At 43.1% G+C, this 22,039-nt stretch overlaps 2 protein-coding genes across 2 annotated transcripts; one reads left to right on the top strand and one right to left on the bottom strand.

Moving 5' to 3' along the window:
- Positions 1-39: 39 nt before the first annotated feature.
- LOC109260740 (zinc finger protein 596-like) lies at positions 40-12,680 on the bottom strand. The gene is made up of 4 exons (XM_053900665.1): positions 11,728-12,680; positions 9,735-9,861; positions 2,414-2,496; positions 40-1,928 (listed from the first exon to the last, which is right to left on the bottom strand). The coding sequence occupies exons 1-4, from the start codon at positions 11,737-11,739 to the stop codon at positions 1,044-1,046; spliced, it is 1,107 nt and encodes a 368-aa protein (XP_053756640.1). The 5' UTR covers positions 11,740-12,680; the 3' UTR covers positions 40-1,043.
- Positions 12,681-19,025: 6,345 nt separating this feature from the next.
- LOC128776417 (ubiquitin carboxyl-terminal hydrolase 17-like protein 6) lies at positions 19,026-20,633 on the top strand. Its single transcript, XM_053900668.1, has one exon. It carries the CDS (start codon positions 19,026-19,028, stop codon positions 20,631-20,633), a length of 1,608 nt encoding a protein of 535 aa, XP_053756643.1.
- The last annotated feature ends 1,406 nt before the right edge of the window (positions 20,634-22,039 follow it).

Below are 22,039 nucleotides of genomic sequence, written 5' to 3'. Positions count from 1 at the left end.
TACAACCACACAGAGAAAACTAGAACACCAACATTTCGCTTCTTTAGCAACAGGTTTTATTGTTTCAAGATTTGCAAGTGCTGATCTGCAGTAAACGTTTAACTTCTTACGAAATCCTACATTCGATCTTGCCAGACCATGTCACTCTCCTATAGTCCATGCCACATTTTCCACAAACAGGTATTTTCTCAAAGTCTCAATGACTTGCCAAGTACTAAAGGACACTTTCATATGTAGCAATACCACCACTCACGCACACGCGCACACACACACACACACACACGCACACCCATGCACACACTCTTTTTTCTGATACAAAATCTGGCTGAAGTTTTCTCTACTCTGATTTCAGGACTGCTATCTTATCAGTGTGAGAACCTTACTGTTGACTAAAAAATAAGGGACACTGAAGACTCCCCTTCACTCGTGATACTGCGAGTGTTTCGTACAGTCAGAATCTTCACATGTGCCGCAAGAGCTGTTCTTTGAATAAAGGATTTCCCACGATTTTACATTGAATAACTTCTCGGGTCTGAATTATCTGTAAGAAGTGTTTGGTATTCCTCAGAGGCTTCATCCTCTTACATCCTTAGTGTTTATTCCTTCACGGACTTTTCTTACGCTCACACCAGGTGTTTGGCTAAATATTCTTTCGCAGTGATTACAGACCAAAGGGTTCTCCCGTGTGGAGTTTGCCCATGTTTGACAAGAATTCCCGGTAAGTGCTCTAGTATCTTTCAAGTTGAGCGCTTTGCTGGAAACATCTGTGTCATTATACTTACAGCATAAGTTCTGCTGTGTTATCTAAGGTCAGACCAGTGACTAAAGGCTTTGCCATGTGGACGGCATACATATGAATTCACTTCCAAATGCAAATACATTTCTTGAGGGAGGAGTATGAGGACTGAAGCATTTCCCATATTGACTGCAGGCCGTTTCTTCAATATGTGCATCCTGTGGTGAGTGTCACTGTGAAAGCTGTGACTGACACTTCTTCCACATTCATTGCATCTGTAAAACCGTGTCGTCTCAGGTCGGAATACTTACTGAGGGCACTCATGATTTTCTCCACGGGGATGGGTTCCCTCATGTCGTCTAAGGGAAGAATAATGGCTGAAGGCTTTCCCACATAGCTGACATGCATATGGTTGCTCTCCAGTGTGCGTTCTCTTGTGTCGTCGAAGGTTAGAATATTGACTGAAGGCATTCCCACACTGGTGACATTCATATGGCTTCTCCCCTGTGTGTGTTCTCTCGTGCCGTCTGAGTTCTGAACCTTGAATGAAGGCTTTCCCACACAGAAGACACACATGTGGTTTATCTCCAGTGTGGATTCTCTTGTGCTGGCTAAGGCCAGAGCTCTGACTAAACGTTTTCTTACATTCATGACATTGGAAACATTTCTCTCCAGAATGAATTCTCTCGTGTTTTCTAAGGTAGGATCTGTGACTGAAAGCTTTCTTACATAGATGGCATTCGTATGATTTCTTTCTTGTGTGAATATTCTCATGCTGTCTCAGGTACGAATTCTGACGAAAAGCTTTCCCACACACATGGCATTCATATGGCCGCTCCCCTGTGTGTGTTTGGTTGTGGTTTCTAAGGTCAGAGCTTTGCACAAAGCCTTTCCCACAAAGATGGCATTTAAATGGTTTCTCTCCAGTGTGGATCATCTCATGTCTCCTAAGGCAAAAGCAATTACTAAAGGCTTTCCCACACACATGACATTTATATAATTTGCCTTGTGTGTGAATTTGGTTATGTCGAGTAAGGGATGATTGTTCACTAAGTGATTTTCGACACTGTTTGCTGATGTAATGTTTCCTCCTGAGGTGAATTAACAAATGTTGAGTCAATGCAGATCTCTGAGTAAATGCATCACCCAAATCAGTGCATTCAATAGGATTCTCTGGAGCAAGAGATTTATGCTTTGGGTAGAAGACAAAAGTTGGTTAATGGCTTGCCCACATACATGCATACATTTATTTTTCTACCTATAAATTCTAGAGTAGCAAATAATAATAGCATCCTATTAAAATATTTTCAATGTTAGTTGCATACACATGTTGCTACTCCCCTGTAGGCACCATTATTTTCTCTTTTTTAGTATCCCAACCTCAGAGTTATCAGATTAACTTTGAAGAGTATATATATTTCAAATATGAGGTAATAAGCAATGTTTATGCAATTGTCTCTTTCCCTCTTTTTTTTTTTTTAAGATCTCAGGTTATTATTCATTCATTTGAACTCATGTTAATTTCTTCACTGATTTAAAACTACCCAAAACTTTTTGCCCGGAAAGAGCTTAATCCTAACTTAATTACATGCAGGCAATTGTGCTCAATTATCAACTTATCTCATTACCTTTAGGCCTTTAGTTTGGATGTCTAGGGACTATCCCCATGAAACTTACCTTTGGCACAGTCAGGGCCATGCCCTTCTTGTGGATATGTCGTGTTAATATCATTTTTTGTTTTTTGTGGAGACTTTCCATGTCTAGAATAATTGAAAAAAATATAAATTGTTAGAATGGCATTAGTGGAATAAAAATGTAGAAAATCACCAAAGTCCAGATGAGTATCTTTCAGAAATTGGCACTCAGCTGGGAAAGTGTGCCAAACGAATACTCTAGGTCATAGAAACATTTTAAAGTTCATTGTCAGTTAGAAAAAAATGAGGATTGGGAAAATTAGGAAGATGGCAGCATAGGAGGACACTGGGCTCACTGCATCCTGCTGATCACTCAGATTCCACCCACATCTGCCTAAATAACCCAGAAAACCACCAGAAGACTAGCAAAATGCACTCTCCAGAGCCAAGCGTGGACAAGAGGCCCACAGAAGAGGGTAGGAAGGGTGGAGAGGTGGTGAGCACTACACGGACCTGTGGGAGGGAGATGGGGCAGTGGAGGGGCAGCTCGCCCAGCAAGGCAGAGCCCCCAAGTCTGGCTTGCAAAAGCAGAGGGGCCAGACAGAGTGAGTTCTAACAGCCAGTGGGACTTAACATCTGGAATGTTAAAAGTCAACAGCTCTGCTCGGAGAGTGGGGAGGGCAAGAGGACACCTGGAGGGAGAGTTGTTGAGCCCAGGAAGACAGAACTCAGATCGGTGGGAAACAAAGGCACTGGCCAGTGCCATCTCCCTCTCCCATCCCCCAGCCAAAATCCCAAAGGGAACCAGTTCCTGTCACCAAACTTGCTTACACCATGCAAACGCCCAAAGCTGTGCTTCTGTGGATCCATCCCTCTGATGGCTCTGCCTCCCTCCTGGTGCTGCAGGGCTCCTCCCAAAGGGGACCACCAATGGCAAAGCGAGCTAAGCCTGCCCCTCTCGCCCCTGTGCACCTTGTGGATCATCCACCCTGGCTAGTATGCCAGATCCCATTGAAGAAGCACCATAAGCCTGGCAGTGTGCAAAGAGCCCAGACATGGACCACAACACTCCACAGTGAGTCCTGCCGCTGGGAGAAAGGAAGATAAGGTACATGCCAGTCTGACTGTGGCCCCAGTGGTGGGTTGAGAGGAGACATCAGGTCTGACTGTGGTCCTACCCACCAACACAAGTTACTCAGGATAGCACAGGAGAAGTGCCCTGCAGTTTGGAGCCACTGCAGGGACTACCCAAAATGATGAAACGGAAGAACTCTCCTCAAAAGAAACTCCAGAAAGTAGCAACAGCTAACGAATTTATCAAAACCGATTTAAGCAATATAACAGAATGAGAATTAGAAAAATAGTCATAAAATTAATCACTGGGCTTGAAAACAGCATAGACGACAGCAGAGAATCTATTGCTACAGAGGTCAAGGGACTAAAAAATAGTCATGAGGAGCTAAAAAATGCTATAAATGAGGTGCAAAATAAAATGGAGGCGACCACAGCACAGATTGAAGAGGCAGAGGAGAGAATAGGTGAATTAGAATATAAAATTATGGAAAAAGAGGAAGTTGAGAAAACAGAGATAAAAAAATTCAGGAGTAAGAGGGGAGAATTAGAGAACTAAGTGATGCAATCAAATGGAACAATATCCGTATAATAGGAATTCCAGAGGAGGAAGAGAGAGAGAAAGGGGCTGAAGGTGTACTTGAACAAACCATAGCTGAGAACTTCCCTGATCTGGGGAAGGAAAAACGCATTGAAATCCAAGAGGCACAGAGAACTCCCTTCAGACGAAACTTGAATAGATCTTCTGCACGACATATCATAGTGAAACTGGAAAAATACAAGGATAAAGAAACAATTCTGAAAGCGGCTAGGGATAAACAAGCTCTAACCTACAAAGGGAGACCCATAAGACTAGTGGAAGACCTATCTATTGAAACTTGGCAGGCCAGAAAGGAGTGGCAGAAAATCTTCAATGTGATGCATAGAAAAAAGAAAAAGCAGCCAGATTCCTTTATCCAGCAAGTCTGTCATTCAGAATAGAAGGAGAGATAAAGGTCTTCCCAAACAAAAACTGATGGAATTCATCACCACTAAACCAGCCCTACAAGAGATCCTAAGGGGGATTCTGTGAGTGAAATGTTGCAAGGACCACAAACTACCAGAGACATCACTACAAGCATGAAACCTATAGACATCACGATGACTCTAAACCCATATCTTTCAATAATAACACTGAATGTAAATGGAATAAATGTGCCAACCAAAAGACATAGGGTATCAGAATGGATAAAAAAAACAAGACCCATCTATTTGCTGTCTATAAGAGACTCATTTTAGACCTGAGGACACCTTCAGATGGAAAGTGAGGGGATGGAGAACTACCTATCATGCTACTGGAAATCAAAAGAAAGCTGGAGTAGCCATACTTATATCAGACAAACTAGACTTTAAATTAAAGGCTATAACAAGAGATGAAGAAGGGCTTTATATAATAATTATGGGGATTATCCATCAGGAAGAGATAACAATCATAAATGTCTATGTGCCGAATACGGGAGCCCCCAAATATATAAAACAATCATAAGCTAAGAATGTGGTAATTTCAAGGGACTTTAATACTCCACTTACAACAATGGATATATCATCTAGACACAGGATCAATAAAGAAACAAGGGCCCTGAATGATACATTGGATCAGATGGACTTGACTGATATATTTAGAACTCTACATCCCAAAGCAACAGAATATACTTTCTTCTCAAGTGCACATGGAACATTCTCCAAGATGGATCACATACTGGGTCACAAAACAGCCCTTCATAAGTATACAAGAATTGAAATTATACCATGCATACTTTCGGACCACAATGCTATGAAGCTTGAAATCAACCACAGGAAAAAGTCTGGAAAACCTCCAAAAGCATGGAGGTTAAAGAACACCCTACTAAAGAATGAATGGGTCAACCAGGCAATTAGAGAAGAAATTAAAAAATATATGGAAACAAATGAAAATGAAAATGCAACAATCCAAACGCTTTGGGATGCAGCGAAGGCAGTCCTGAGAGGAAAATACATTGCAATCCAGGCCTATCTCAAGAAACAAGAAAAATCCCAAATACAAAATCTAACAGCACACCTAAAGGAACTAGAAGCAGAACAGCAAAGACACCCCAAACCCAGCAGTAGAAGAGAAATAATAAAGATCAGAGCAGAAATAAACAATATAGAATCTAAAAAAACTGTAGAGCATATCAATGAAACCAAGAGTTGGTTTTTTGAAAAAATAAACAAAATTGATAAACCTCTAGCCAGGCTTCTCAAAAAGAAAAGGGAGATGACCCAAATAGATAAATCATGAGTGAACATGGAGTTATTACAACCAATCCCTCAGAAATACAAGCAATTATCAGGGAATACTGTAAAAAAAATATATGCCAACAAACTGGACAGCCTGGAAGAAATGGACAAATTCCTAAGCACTCACACACTTTCAAAACTCAAACAGGAAAAAATGGAAAGCTTTAACAGACCCATAACCAGTGAAGAAATTGAATCAGTTATCAAAAATCTCTCAACAAATAAGAGTCCAGGATGAGATGGCTTCCCTGGGGAATTCTACCAGACATTTAAAGCAGAGATAATACCTATCCTTCTCAAGCTGTTCCAAAAACCAGAAAGGGAAGGAAAACTTCCAGACTCATTCTATGAAGCTAGCATTACTTTGATTCTTAAACCAGACAGAGACTCAGCAAAAAAAGAGAACTACAGGCCAATATCCCTGATGAATATGGATGCAAAAATTCTCAACAAGATACTAGAAAATCGAATTCAACAGCATATAAAGAGAATTCTTCACCTTGATCAAGTGGGATTCATTCCTGGGATGCAGGGCTGGTTCAACATTTGCAAATCAATCAACGTGATACATCACATTAATAAAAGAAAACCATATGATCCTGTCAATTGATGCAGAAAAAGCATTTGACAAAATTCATCATCCTTTCTTAATAAAAACCCTCAATAAAGTCAGGATAGAAGGAACATACTTAAACATCATAAAAGCCATTTATGAAAAGCCCACAGCTAATATCATCCTCAATGGGGAAAAACTGAGAGCTTTCCCCCTGAGATCAGGAACACGACAGGGATGTCCGCTCTCACCACTGTTGTTTAACATAGTGTTGGAAGTGCTAGCATCAGCAATCAGACAACAAAAGGAAATCAAAGGCATCAAAATTGGCAAAGATGAAGTCAAGCTTTCACTTTTTGCAGATGACATGATATTATACATGGAAAACCTGATAGACTCCACCAAAAGTCTGCTAGAACTGATACATGAATTCAGCAAAGTCGCAGGATACAAAATCAATGTACAGAAATAGGTTGCATTCTTATATACTAATAATGAAGCAACAGAAAAAGAAACTGATCCCACTCACAATTGCACCAAGAAGCATAAAATACCTAGGAATAAATCTAACCAAAGATGTAAAAGATCTGTATGCTGAAAACTATAGAAAGCTTACGAAGGAAATTGAAGATATAAAGAAATGGAAAAACATTCCATGCTCATGGATTGGAAGAATAAATATTGTTAAAATGTCAATACTACCCAAAGCTATCTACACATTCAATGCAATCCCAATCAAAATTGCACCAGCATTCTTCTCGAAGCTAGAACAAGCAATTCTAAAATTTGTATGGAACCACTAAAACCCCCAAATAGCCAAAGTAATATTGAGGAAGAAGACCAAAGCAGGAGGCATCACAATCCCAGACATTAGCCTCTATTACAAAGCTGTAGTCATCAAAACAGCATGGTATTGGCACAAAAACAGACACATAGACCAATGGAATAGAATAGAGACTCCAGAATTGGACCCACAAACGTATGGCCAACTAATCTTTGACAAAGCAGGAAAGAATATCCAATGGAGAAAAGACAGTCTCTTTAACAAATGGTGCTGGGAGAACTGGACAGCAACATGCAGAAGCATGAAACTAGACCACTATCTTACACCATTCACAAAAATAAACTCAAAATGGATAAAGGACCTGAATGTGAGTCAGGAAACCATCAAAACCCTAGAGGAGAAAGCAGGAAAAAACATCTCTGACCTCAGCTGTAGCAATTTCTTACTTGACACATCTTCAAAGTCAAGGGAATTAAAAGCAAAAATGAACTATTGGGACCTCATGAAGATAAAAATCTTCTGCACTGCAAAGGAAACAATCAACAAAACTTAAAGGCAACCGACGGAATGGGAAAAGATATTTACAAATGACATATCAGACAAAGGACTAGTATCCAAAATCTATAAAGAACTCACCAAACTCCACACCCGAAAAGCAAATAATCCCGTGAAGAAATGGGCAGAAAACATGAATAGATACTTCTCTAAAGAAGACATCCAGATGGCCAACAGGCACATGAAAAGATGCTCAAAGTCGCCCCTCGTCAGGGAAATACAAATCAAAACCACACTCAGATACCACCTCACGCCAGCATGGCTAAAATGAACAAATCAGGAGACTATAGATGCTGGCGAGGATGTGGAGAAATGGGAACCCTCTTGCACTGTTGGTGGGAATGCAAACTCGTGCAGCCACTCTGGAAAACAGTGTGGAGGTTCCTCAAAAAATTAAAAAATAGATCTACCTTATGACCCAGCAATAGCACTGCTAGGAATTTACCTAAGGGATACAGGAGTACTGATGCATAGGGGCACTTGTACTCCAATGTTTATAGCAGCACTCTCAACAATAGCCAAATTATGGAAAGAACCTAAATGTCCATCAACTGATGAATGGATAAAGAAGTTGTGGTTTATATACACAATGGAATACTTCGTGGCAATGAGAAAGAATGAAATATGGCCTTTTGTAGCAACGTGGATGGAACTGGAGAATGTTATGCTAAGTGAAATAAGCCATACAGAGAAAGACAGATACCATACGTTTTCACTCTTATGTGGATCCTGAGAAACTTAACAGAAGACCATGGGGGAGGGGAAGGAAAAAAAAGTTAGAGAGGGAGGGAGCCAAACCATAAAAGACTCTTAAATACTGAGAACAAACTGAGGGTTGATAGAGGGTGGGAGGGAGGGGAGGGTGGGTGATGGCCATTGAGGAGGGCACCTGTTGGGATGAGCACTGGGTGTTGTATGGAAACCAATCTGACAAGAAATTTCATACTAATAAAAAAAAGAAAAAAATGAGGATTGATTATGCGAAAGATGTAAAGTGGTGGAAAGATGTTGGGTCAGCAAATGGTTGCAAAAATCTTTAAATAGGAGGATCAGGACCGCTACACCAATGTTTCACTGCAGTAATTGGATGAATATCCTTTTCCCTAAAGAGAAAGACAGGGGGAAGAGGACACATGCATTGTGATTGATTTATGCAAGGATTGAAACCACATGAGGAATTTTGCCCCAATGTCCTCACTTTTGTTTTAGAAAGTATCACTCACTGGACAGAATCTTCAGTGGGTATTTCTAAAGGACACACTCACAGTAGGCACCTGCTCCTCCTGACCCACAGGTCCCTGCTGCTCACCAGGACTGTGCTCTTGGAGAAACCCAGTTCCTTCACTCTGCAGCTCTCCTTCTTGCTCCAACCGGAAGGATCTTTGGCAGCTATTATTCTCTGTTGGGGGGTGGTGGGAGGAAGGGGAAGTATATGGATTTTGTGTTCTGTGCATATTAATCTTTGCTATAACCAAGTCCAGGGCAGGATTTACCAAGGACGAATGAAGAGATGATGGAAGGTCAGCTGTAATGACACCTTCAACAGAAACCACACTGAAGGTCCTTCATCAGACCAGGAGGAAATCCAGGCTGGAGGCAAAAACAATGGAACATGCTAGATGCTGATACCCGCCCACAAGTTCAGAGAAAGAATGCAGAATCCTCAGTCTTCTCCAAATGGGAGAGAATCAATATCTCCACAGTGGGTTAAAAATTCTTTTCAAACACATCCAATAAATATAAGAGCCACAAGAATAATCAAAATTATGTTATTTTCACAACTCTGGTCTCATTATTCCACATAATGACTAAAACAGTCATTATTTTTCAAATGTTTAATCAACTTATGAATTAAAATATCCAGTGAATTTCCAGTTCCATTTTGAATGCTGGAGACTGAGTACCAAGAAAGATATGAACTTGTGGTCAAGATTGCAATCTAGTGATGCCAAAAAGTACAAGGTGAAGAAACATCTTCCTTTTACATAGTTATGAGTTACGAAAGAATCAGGGCAGCATTTGGAGTGGGATATGGGGAGCTGTTCTAGATATTTACTCAATGAGTGAATGGATGGATGCAAACATACGTGTTGGCAGACTCACCCAGAAAGATCAGATGATTGATACTTTCCAGCATCACATCTCTGAACAGCTTTCTCTGGGATGCGCTCAGCAGGGCCCACTCTTCCTTGGTGAAGTCTACAGCTATATCTTCAAATGTCACTGATTCCTGAAACATCATGGATATTCTGGTTTAGACAGAGCACTCCCTACGGATGTCAGAGTAGGAGGGTTGAGATGACAGCACTGAGGAAGGAGGTAGAGGAGCTGGGTGTGTAGAAAGATCAATATATATTTTGGGGGGTCCCGTCAGTTCACTGTCAGTGCGGAGCTTTTGGATATGTTTACAGAGATCTACACACTCTGACTTCATAATACTTTATTAAAGAAAATCGCATGAAGTGTGGTGTCATACAACCTGGATGTGTCTCAATAACCTGGTGATTAGAACTTTCTGACAGGTGATTATAAAGTATTTGCCTGAGGGGCACCTGGGTGGCTCAGTCAGTTAAGTGACCAATTCTTGATTTCAGCTCAGGTCATTATCTCACAGTCATGAGATCAAGCCCCACATCAGGCTCTGCAATTCTTGGGATTCTCTCTCTCTCTCTCTCTCTCTCTCTCTCTCTCTCTCTCTCTCTGCGTCTCCCCAACTTGCTCTCTCTCTCTCTCTCTCTGTCAAAAAATAAACATAAAAATTCATAACTAAAACTCTCTTCCCTATTAATTTCAAGTAACTCTACAGATTCATCAAAAGACAAATAACTATGGTGTGCTGCTTTTAAACCATAATCATTGGCTTAATTTATTCTCTATATAAACTTCTTGTCCCCCATCTACAAAGTGGTTTATTCACATGTTATGAATGTTGAAGGATCCAAGGCATATATGTAGGGAGCGTTTCCTGTCTAGCAACCCTGCACTAAATATAAGACATTATTGATCACTAAAATGTCAGAAAAGCTTGAAGGAATCATCAGCATTCCTCAGAACTGAACAAGATTCATAGATGGCTCTCTTCATGCTACAGAACTGAAGTGTTCCTAACACAAGCAGCATGAGCCAGGGTCCTCTGAAATGGCTGTGCTGAGGACAGTCTTGCCCTGACCAGTCCTATGCCACGAGGACTCCCAATCCCAATCTTTTCTGGGACCTCAGACACCAGTTATCACTGTTTCTCTTGTATCTTTACTTGTCTCCATGCTAAAGGATAATGGAAACCTCATGACTTGTTTGGGTCTATCCAAACAAGTTTTTCAGAAATTTATTCAGGAACCTAATTTTATTCTACCTACTATACTCTCTCTCCTTTAGGTGTGTGTAGTGCAATTAAGAAAATACTCCTCCTTCCAAATTCTTTCCAGTTGTCAAATATGGATGAAAGGTTGATTACTAAGAGGTAAAAATGTGTGATTGGGGACAAGCATGATAGTGGTGGTTTAGTTATATTTTTAAAATTTTTTCAGAAGTGTAAATTCTAATAACTGTATGAGAAAGTACAATAGAATACAATGCAATAAGATGGAGGAAAAAAAAACTGATTCTTCAGTCTTTCTAAACCTCTATCCTGTTCCTCTCAACACTGAACAAGACTCACACCAGGTCTTGTAACACTGGATTAATTATAGTCACATGCTGAAACACCCACCTCCCTATAGGACTATATTCTTCTCGCTCTTCTCTAGCACTTTCAATCACCACCATCCTAAGCCTATTCCATCAAAAAATATGGTTAATGAGTGAATTATCTGTCACTGGGGCCATGGGCTGGATGAGAGAAGGAAGACTTCTCTTATCTCTTCTGTAAATACACAAGCTTAATGGAAGCTCTCATAAATTTGCATAATGTTAAGAAGGGAATTCATTATCGATAAGTTCCTGATGGATAATAACTATCCCAGAATGCTGGGGAAATTAGAGCACAGATGCCTCAACATCACCCGATTCCGCTTGCAACATGCATGCCAATAGGAAACACTGCCCATCATATGGCACTAGGGTGTAATTTCAGCAGAAAGATGCAGTCCCGACTCACCGGTGCCTGCATTGTCGACAAGTCAGTTGCCAGGTATCTTTCTCTGGGTTCTCACTCACAGACAGTCCAAGCACTAAGCAGGCAAAGCTGAGGATGGAGAAAGAAGTCATGAGATCCCGTACTGTGCACAATTTCCAGACTCACCTGTCAGGAAGCCCCAGACCTTCACCTGGGTGTGACCCCCTAGTCCAACAAACCACAAGTGGTGCACTCTAAGAACAGGGTGTAAGAGGTCACTCCTATCCCAGGGTCAAATGTCAGATTATAGCTGTGATTGAAAATAAAGGTCAAAATACAGATCTCTTACAAATCAGAACATGATAAAGATTGTGTTGTGTGCATTCAGTAGCCTATGGCATTCAGAATTCTTCAGTTCCCTTCCTGATTCCAGAACAGAGTGCTTCCTGACTCATGACACACATAGGGTTTGTTTTCCACCTGTAGACAAACACTGCGGAATTTCTCAGATTTCGTTTTTCTTGCTGTATGCCCTAGCAATGGTTCTCCAGTATCCATGGCAGCTCTCTGAAGCCTCAGTCCCCTCCTGCTCTCTGGTCCCCCCTAGACTTGGATATCAAGCAACTAAGATTACAATGGTGTTAATCAATTCATGGACTTTTATAAACCAATTTTCCCCTGACATCAAGAATAACTGAATGTATTTCGTGGAGAAATAATGCAAAAGCATCATGAACAAAGGGATCATTAACTCACCCTTTGCACCTGAGGTTCGGGGAAAAAAAAGAAAGTCAAATTTGTATAAAATGTGATTGTGCCCTTTCAGACTTACATATATTTGCCTATTTAGTCTCCACAGTAACCATGCTAATTGAAGTCTATTTATTACTTGATGAAATCCATAGAAAGAAATTAATTCAGAAAAGCAGAAAATGAAGTATTTACAACGAAAAATTATAGAAACATAAGATGTAGATCACTGTGCCAATAGAACTTCCTAAGGTAAAGTAAATACCCCATATCTGCATTGTACAATACAGTAACTGCCAGACCAAGTGGTTATAGGATACTTGAAATCTTGCCAGTGCTGCTGAGATCTGAAGGTCAGTTATTTAATTTTATGACTTTATTTTTTTAATATTTTTTTGTTTGTTTGTTTGTTTTGAGAGAGAGAGAGACAGACAGAGTGCGAGGGGGGAAGAGGCAGAAAGAGAGGGAGACACAGAATCCAAAGAGACTCGAACTCACGAGCCATGAGATCATGACCTGAAGTCGGATGCTTAACTGACTGAGCCATCCAGGTGCCCCTAATTTTACGATTTTACAGCTTATAGTCACACGTGGCTGGTAGTTGTTTTGTTGGAAAACAAAGATTTAGGATCTTAGGGTAGGCGGTTAAAATAATTAAGTAGATTCAAGATCAATATGGGAAGGGGACATAAATAGTCAGAAACAGGGAGTGAGAATGGTGGCCTAAGTGTTGACACAATGAAATATAAAGATCATCAGAAGCTGCTTTGATTAGACAGATGTCTAGGGGTGCCTGGGTGGCTCGGTCGTTTGACTGTCTGACTCTTGATTTTGGCGCAGGTCATGATCTTGCATTTCATGGAATCGAGCCCCATGTCGGGCTCTACACTGAGTGAGGAGCCTGTTTGGGATCATCTCTCTCCCTCTCTCTCTGCACAACCCCCCCACCCCCAAATAAATAAATAAATAAATAAATAAACATTTTTTAAAAAATGATTTTAGACAGATGTCTAAAGAGAGACAGTATCTACAGAATTTTAAGGGGATGAGGCCAGCTCCCATGTCACTATGTGGAGAACTCACCAGAACCCAGAGTTGGAGGAGAGAGGGTGAAGCCAAATAGATTCTGTGGTGAGTTCCACAGGCAAGCAGCCGATTCCTCTTGTTCCACTCTTCTTCCAGTGTCACAGACTTCTCTTCTCAAGGCAAATGCCTGAGAAAGTCTCTTCTCAAGGCAAATGCCTGGTTGACTTCCCTTTTATACTGGGAAAAACCCTTAGTAAACCTATTCAAGGGCAACATTCCAGGGTCACACCCTGACTGACTAGATCCTAAACAGCTGCAGCCTGTGGGACACACCCTGTTCGATTTGATTGGATTCTCCACACTCATACAAAATTGCAGCCCTCACACCAAGTCAGAGAGACAAGACATAAGGACACCTTGAAATGCCATTAGAGCATCCATTCATTCCTTGACTCATTCCTAAATACTTTGGAGTGCATTCTGTGTACTGAGAAACACGGTATGTCTTGGAAATGAAGCACAGCATCAGACACAGTGGGATTCTACAGACACGAAACTGAGTGGAATATGGACTGAAAAACACAATTTTTAAAAATGATTCCTTGACTGCTGGCCACTGGCCACATACTTTCAAGAGCATATTAACAATTTATTAATTATCCAAAGAAAATGGGGAACACAATTTTAGACATTGTTTCTTGGTTAGTGGGGAAATAAACAAGAGTGTTACTACATAATGGAATAGAGTAAATAATTTTGTTTCCATGTCATTCACAGTTGATTTACACATTTGAGTGAAATGCTTACAGTTGTAGAGATAAGCTCTTCTGGCTTAGAACTCCCTAAATTTCCAAGAGGAAATAATCAAACCAGAGGATACAGTAAGTGTTCCACATCTAAGGACATTTTGTCTCTTTCTCCAAAAATGCCCGGCAGTCCTGGTAAGCCACACACTCCAGTTCCTTCTTCCATGCTCACCGAAGAGCCGGTCCCACCTCTGGCATTACCATGCAGTCTCCATTGACCCTCCTTTCACATTCTTCAGATGGTGTATAAACGAGCTCACGAATGAAACAGGTAATTTAACCACTAGATTTAACATTGTCCTACACTTTCGCTCCCCTCCCTCAGAACAGCAAAGGAATGACTTTTAATCTCAGGTAATTTATTCCTGCACTTGTGTTTGGTACCTATTCTTTCCGGCTGTGTCATGAATTTTGTGCTATAATTTAAAGCGTATACACTTTATTTGAAAGTACTCCTTCTCAAGTCCATCCATTCTCTGAGCAATTCAACAAGTTGTGGCATCATTCAGCCTGAAATTTCAACTGGAAAAAAAAAAAAGAACAAGAACAACAAGGGCTCCTGGGTGGCTCAGTCAGTTAACTGTCCAACTTCGGCTCAGGTCATGATCTCGCAGTTTGTGGGTTCAAGCCCTGCATCAGGCTCTGTGCTAACAGCTCAGAGCCTGGAGCCTGCTTCAGATCCTGTCTCCCTCTCTCTCTGCCCTTCCCTGCTTGCATGCTCTCTCTCTCTTTCTCCCTCTCTCTCTCTCTCTCAAAAAATAAATAAACATTAAAAAAATTTAAAGAAGAAAACAAACAACAACAAAAATAAACTTCCGATTCCATTTACTTCCAACTGCTTCTCTCTCTCATCTTGTAATCCAAGGTGAGGAAGCATCCACTAACTGACTTTTCTCCTTATCCCACATGAATCTGATTTTCTGTCCCCATCAATTTATGGACATCTTTCTTGCTGACAATTCAAACGTTCTAATCAACAAAAAGGATGTCAAGGCATATCATCAGTCTTTATGTTATTTTCCTTTCTTTTTTTTAATTTTTAATTTTATTTAAATCCACGTTAGTTAACATATAGTGTAATAATGATTTCAGGAGTAGAATTTAGTGCTTCATCACTTACATACAACATCCAGTGCTCATCCCAACAAGTGCACTCCTTACGGCCCATCACCCATTTAGCCCAACCCCCACCCACCTCCACAACAGCAACTCTCAGTTCTCTGTATTTGAAAGCCTCTTAGGGTTTCCCTCCCTCTGTTTTTCTTATTTTTCCTTCCCTTCCTCTATGTTCATCTGTTGTGTTTCTTAAATTCCACATATAAGTGAAATAATAGGATACTTATCTTTCTCTAAATGACTTATTTCACTTAGCATAATGCACTCTGGTTCCATCCGCATTGTTGCAAATGGCAAGATTCCATTCTTTTTCATCACCGAGCAGTATTCCATTGTATATATACATGTCTTCTTTATCCATTTGTCAGTTGATGGACATTTGGGCTCTTTCCATAATTTGGCTATTGTTGATATTTATGTTATTTCCAACTTCAGCACACTTGGATCCCTTCTGTGTGTATGCCGTATCTTCCCTGGAATCGTTTTACTGTTGCTACAGGTTAGGTTCTCAGAGAACAGACAGGACAGAGTTCAATGTGCTGGGTGTTTACTAGGGAGTGATCTCGAGAGGAACATCTCTGGAAAGGCTGAGGAGAGAGAAGTCTAGCCTTACAGCATCAGCCCAACCGCACAGGTTGCTGTAGAACTAGCAGGGCCCTCATACTTGGCCTCAACTAAAACAAAGTGGCCAGACCTAGGTGTTCCCCACCTCCATCATTCACTGCTGGTCAGTCACTCTGGGGGCTGGGGGACTTGAGGCAGGTGGCTCTTGGCAGCTGAGTCAACCCCCGCACCTGCTGACAGTTCAAGTCCTCCACGATGCCTGCTCATGGCTCCTACCATCCCGTGTCACCCCTGCAGATCACAGAGTAATAAGAATGATGCCCTACAATAACTGGTCCAGACAGGAAAATCTAGATGTCTGAGATCTATGGGTCTGGCAAGGACAGATATCAAGGATAGCAGCTAGAATACAAGGGTTGACAGAACCCTGGGAGATAAATCTCTGTCCTGGTGGTACTTCTGCCAGCCGGGTGTGGACTAAGCCCCTGCATTCCTGGAATGGAGGCACACCCTATCATCCAGCTGTCCTCGCTCCTGAAAGGTGGTTTTTCAGGGTGCTGTACCAAGGCCCCTCTACATTTGCCCATAAGACTGTTCTTCCATGGTTGACACAGGATGACTCAAGTGCTCCCCCAGCTTGGCTCTCTATCGTGGCACATATTTCATTGTTAAATCTAGAGCGCTGACTCCAACTACCCCATGAGAACTGCTATCATTACCATGCCACTCAGGGAAAGCTGCCTTCTGATCTCCCCTCTCCTTAGGCTCATGATTATCATTAACATAATAATATAATCCCCTGATTATGATCATTATCATGATTGTTATTGTCATTCATCATTACTTTCATTATTACTTTTCTTCCTGCGAATTATTTTTGTAGTTGTTAATATACAAGCTTCAACAGAGTTTCTCCACAGGAAAGCGATTCCTGCTATACCACATAGGATTTATTTTTCTGAGGAGCATCCTGAAATATTCCAAGTCAGCCTCCAGAAGCGGGATCAACCCTTGATACCATGGAAGCCTCTGGAAGGGCATCCTTGGCACACTTTGTAAAGGTTAAATTGTACTGTAGGGCTAATGCTTAGCTTGAAAGATAACAACTTTGTTCTGACACTGAAGGTCAAAAGATAACAACCTTGCTTTTACTCTTGTAAATCATACTTCATACTCTTATGAATCAGGCTTTACCAATGAAGGAAACAAAACCTCAAAAAAGAGAATCAGAGACAAGGTCAAAGAGATCCACTGGTTGCAACTTAGCAGCAAAAAGTCTAAAATAATCACCTCATTCGATAACTGTTTCTGACTCATCTGGCAACTGTTTCTAACTCATCTGGGAACTTTTTATCTGTTCTGTTCCCAGATAATGATAAAACGATGTGATCGGCTTTAAAAACTCTGTACCCCGGCTGTTCGAAGCCCCACTCTTATCAAGAGTGTTGGTCCCGATCGGTCGGCCTTGCTTCTCATTGTAATAAACTTTGGTGCACCTGTCACTGTTGCCTGTAGCATTCTGTTTCAGGAGTCGAGTGGATGCAACAACTTCTTCTGATAAAATTTAATATCCCCTCTACAGCCCACCGGCTGCTTGCGCCAGCCTAGAAGCCCCAGAAAGTTGTCCTTGGACCAACAGAACTGCCACAAAATTCTTTTAGTCAAATTGGGGCCCCACAACCACTCTCACCTTCTTGGAAAGAAGGGAGATGGTGTCTCCGCCCATGGGAACGTCCACAAAAGCTCCTATATCTTATCTGGAGCCCTGGAACCACCATAGGTAAACATGGAGGTGCAAGAATGGCTTCCTAGGCCAGCCTGAGGCTCTGGATATCTTCTAAGTCCAGGATAGGCTGGTACAGTACTGGAAGACACTTTGGAGACTGGGAGCTTCCATTCTGCACAACCCGCAAGTTTTCTAAGTCTTCATGGACAGTAATCTATCCAAAAAAAAAAAAAAAAAAACATTTGGTGGACCCACATAGATTCTGGCTGGTGACAAGAAAGGTCTTCCAACATGATACCTGAGCTCCCTTTGGAAAATGATCCTTCACATTCCAGAAAACTAAATGTCCCACATTCCTTGACTCACTTGATGTTACTCTGGAAGCAAAGTGGATACTCGAAAAGAATTTCATCTGAAGTTGGAAACTGTCAAGTCAATCTGTCCAGAAATGGAACAATGATAATGAGAGAGGAGGAGAAAGTGCTGAAATGTGTGTCTATCCAATAAGGAAGGGAGGAGGAGGAGGAAGGCTGCGCTGAGTGGTCTCTCTGAAGAAGAGTGACCACACCCTAAGACCTTTAAATGAATCTCAAGTTTGTAGCTAATTGGATGACCTGTTCCTAGTCGGCTGGGTGGGGCAGGCTGTAAAGGGCTGAAAAGAGGGCCACAGCTATCATTCAGAGACTGGCCTCTTTTTTAAAAAAAATTTTTAATGTTTATTTTTGAGACAGAGAGACACAGAGCATGAACAGGGGAGGGTCAAAGAAAGAGAGAGGGAGACACAGAATCCAAAGCAGGCTCCAAGCTCCAAGCTGTCAGCACAGAGCTTGACGAGGGGCTTGAACTCACAGACGGTGAGATCATGACCTGAGATGGAGCCAGAAGCTCAACTGACTGAGCCACCCAGGCGCCCCTGAGACTGGCCTCTTTATAGAACCATCACTGTGCAACATGAGGCTCCACATGGGAGATCTTGTAAAAGCTGTTTCTGGAGACATGGAGACTACCTCTTCCATGGAAACCTCATGGAAATGCTCAAGTCAGTCTTTCCAGAAAGGGAGCAATGGAAATGAGGGAGGTGGAGAAAGTGGTGAAACGTGTGTGTGTGTGTGCCTCTTGAGGAGGGAGGGGCAGGAGGAAGGCTGGGCTGAGTGGTCTGTCTGCAGAAGAGTGGCCACACCCTAAGACCCTTCATCCAACTCCAGCTGGCGGCTGATTGGATGACGTGGTCCTAGTCAGGTGGGTGGGGCGAGCTTTACGAGGGCTGAGGAGAGGGCCACAGCCATCATTCTGAGACTGGCCTCCTGAGAGAAGCATCGCTCTGCAACGTGAGGTTCCACGTTTCAGGAGACATGGAGACGCCCTCTCCCCACAGCCGAGAGGAGTCTCAGATCCATGTCTTTCCAAACCTCAAACCTTGCGGGTCAAATACGGGTGGTGCTGAAGGCCACGGAGGACCCACTCTGCCTGAGAAGCCGTCACCGTCATCGCACACACCCTGCGACCTGCCGAACGGTTGGGCTCCCGCGTCAATAGGTCTGCCCCCCGCAAAGAAACCCGTGAGTTGGAGGAGACCTTCTGTGGTTGGGGCCGGCCTGCAGAACCTGGGGAACACGTGCTATGCGAATGCGGCCCTGCAGTGTCTGACGTACACACCACCCCTCGCCGGCTACATGCTGTCCCAGGAGCACTCCCGAAGCTGTGGGAGGCAGCCATTCTGCGTGCTGTGTGCTCTGCAGGCTCACGTGACCCGGGCCCTCTGCCGTCCGGGAGATGTGATCCGGCCTCCGCCCAAACTGCTCGCTGCCTTCCACACACACAGGCAGGAGGATGCCCATGAGTTTCTGATGTTCACTCTGGATGCTATGCAGCAAGCGTGTTTGCGTGAGGACAAGCCTTCAGAGCCTCAGGCTCAGGACGCCACCCTCATCCGGCAAATCTTTGGCGGGTACTGGAGGTCTCAAATCCAGTGTCTCCACTGCCAGGCTGTCTCCAGCACTTTGGACCCTTACCTGGACATTAGCCTGGATATCAGGGCGGCTCAGAGTGTGAGCCAAGCTTTGCAACACTTGGTGAAGCCCGAACAGTTGGACGGTGAAAATGCCTATCGTTGTAGTACCTGTCTCGACAAGGTACCTGCTTCCAAGACGTTGACTTTGCACACTTGCTCCAAGGTCCTGATGCTGGTATTGAAACGATTCTGCCATTTCACGGGCAGCAAACTGGCTAAGGAAGTGCAATATCCTGAGCGCCTTGACATGCGACGATACGTGTCTGGGCAGAACGGGGGGTCGCTGACTTATGTGCTCTATGCCGTGCTGGTGCACGCGGGCTGGAATTGTCACAGCGGACATTACTTCTGTTACATCAAAGCTGGGAACGGCCAGTGGTACAAAATGGATGATGCGAAGGTGACGGCCAGTGATGCGACGTCTGCCCTGAGCCAACATGCCTATGTCCTCTTTTACATCCAGAAGAGTGAATTGGAAAGAGACCGTGGGAGTGAGCCAGGTGCTGGGGAATCCACATCCCTCCAGGCTGACCACGCAGGCACGGCTGCGGCCCAAGGGGGGCCCGAAACCGACCCCGACATCGAGGTGCCACAATTGGAGGATCACGTGGAAGAGACACCACCGCCAGCAATCACGTTAGACCAGTGGAGATTCCTCCAAGAAAGCCACCGTCCCAAGTCTGAATTCAACCTCAGGAAATTAGAATTTGCCCTTCCCCCCGACGCAGTCCTAATTCACCAGTCCAAATACAGAGACGAGATGGGAAAGGATCACCGTGAACCAAACATCTACCGGCTCAACAGTTCAGCCAGGGACATCCCACCTCAGAGGGCAACGGCCAGTAACCAAGTCCCTTGTCTCCCCGGCAGAGCCAGAGCTACCAAGAGGAAGAACAAGAAGGGACAGAGGTCTCAGGAAGCAGTGCAGGGATCCCACTACAGGCTTTGAGATACACGCCTGCCCACGTGCACACTCACCCGCCCTCACTCACTACTCACTCACTCACTCACTCACAGTCCCTTGTGGGCCATATTTTGTGTGTTGTAGGTGGGTGTGATCTGGACATGTGGAGGGACCATTCATCTGGCTGTATTCACAGGATATGGCGTTCAGCTTGGCCTGGAGATTCTTGAGCTTTAAGGCTGGCTTTCTATAATGATATTGGAGAGATTTGGAGGATTATGCTGGGTATTTGGAGGATTTCTCCCCTCCATGACACAGAGGAGAATTGGGGGCCAATCAGAGCTGAAAGGGATGTAGGGAGTGGCCAGCCAGGCCTGAAGAGTAGAAAAAAGGCTAAGCACCTGAAGTTCGTGAGAAAATGCCTGACATTCAAGTTCCCATCAATGAATTCCTTACTCACTGTTTATTTTTAAAGCACATTTGTTCCTATGAATTCCTATTAGTTCCTAGTGTGTAATATCTAGTATCTAGTACCTAGTGTCTAATACCTAGTGATGACTTCCTAGGGTCTAGAATTGAGGAGCAACAAGGTGATAGGATAGATGGGATTAAAGTGCCTAAGAGGTCACATGACCTTGGCCAAGTATAACAGTCTGGGAAGGAAGGAAGTGTCCCTCACTGACCGGCCCTCGGGCACACCGGATGCTGAGTCTCCTCCACTGGAGTCCGCCTGCCACACGCCATTCTGGGTGTCTCCTGACACACAGGAGGAGCATATTTGCATTTCAGGTGGGTTGGGACGATTTGGGCCTCACACAAGCTGGCAGAGAAATAGAACAGGGAGGAAATGGAGGTTGTGATGTGCCTTTACTCACCAAGTGAAGGACTCTTTACTGTTGAAGAGTATTCTGAGGGCAGAGACTGAGGAAAGGGATGGCTCTCAATGTTCCTGAGGACATGAGGTTCAGATTCCGAAGGAACTGAACCTCAGAGTCTGATTGCTGTGGGGGCATGCGGGAGCAGTGACAGCATCCTGCTCCATTTCGCCATGGGGTCTGAAAGCCTAAAAAATTCACTCCGAGTTCACCAGAGTTTTGATATTCATTTCCCATGGTTTACAAGGAAATTCAGAGTGGGTATCTGGAAAGAAACCATAAATAAAAGAGTTCAGATATTCACTTTGAAAGATTCCAATCTAGCAGAAGGGATACTAGGTTTTTGGAATTGATTTTGTGTTTGAAAATGGCTTCCTTTTATGTCAAATGGGCAGTTCCGTTTTTTGAGAGTCAAGCATACTTGTGTATGTTGGGGCAGTATTTCTCGTGTAAGTCAGGGCAGTATTTCCTGTGGTTTTCATACCAGAGTACAGCTGAGAGACTTCACGAAAATCTCTCCAATGAGTCATTCAAGACCACCTCCCCTGCCTTTCCTAAGGCTTTCCTGCTGGGGAT

Source organism: Panthera pardus, unplaced genomic scaffold (assembly GCF_024362965.1).
Source record: "Panthera pardus isolate Hobbes unplaced genomic scaffold, ASM2436296v1 HiC_scaffold_13, whole genome shotgun sequence".
Classification (NCBI taxonomy): domain Eukaryota; kingdom Metazoa; phylum Chordata; class Mammalia; order Carnivora; family Felidae; genus Panthera; species Panthera pardus.
The sequence above is the reverse complement of the archived record's forward strand: the minus strand, read 5'-3'. Positions and strand labels throughout refer to the sequence as shown.

What these genes read in the sequence shown, in the direction of transcription:
- LOC109260740 (XM_053900665.1), bottom strand. An exon ending in CAATCATCTGATCTTTCTGG is followed by an intron (nt 2,497 to 9,734) that starts GTGAGTCTGCCA and finishes CAATTATTCTAG; the next exon opens with ACATGGAAAGTCTCCACAAA. An exon ending in TGGCCCTGACTGTGCCAAAG is followed by an intron (nt 1,929 to 2,413) that starts GTAAGTTTCATG and finishes TTCTACCCAAAG; the next exon opens with CATAAATCTCTTGCTCCAGA.
- LOC128776417 (XM_053900668.1), top strand. Translation starts at nt 19,026, where the DNA reads ATGGAGACGCCCTCTCCCCACAGCCGAGAGGAGTCTCAGATCCATGTC.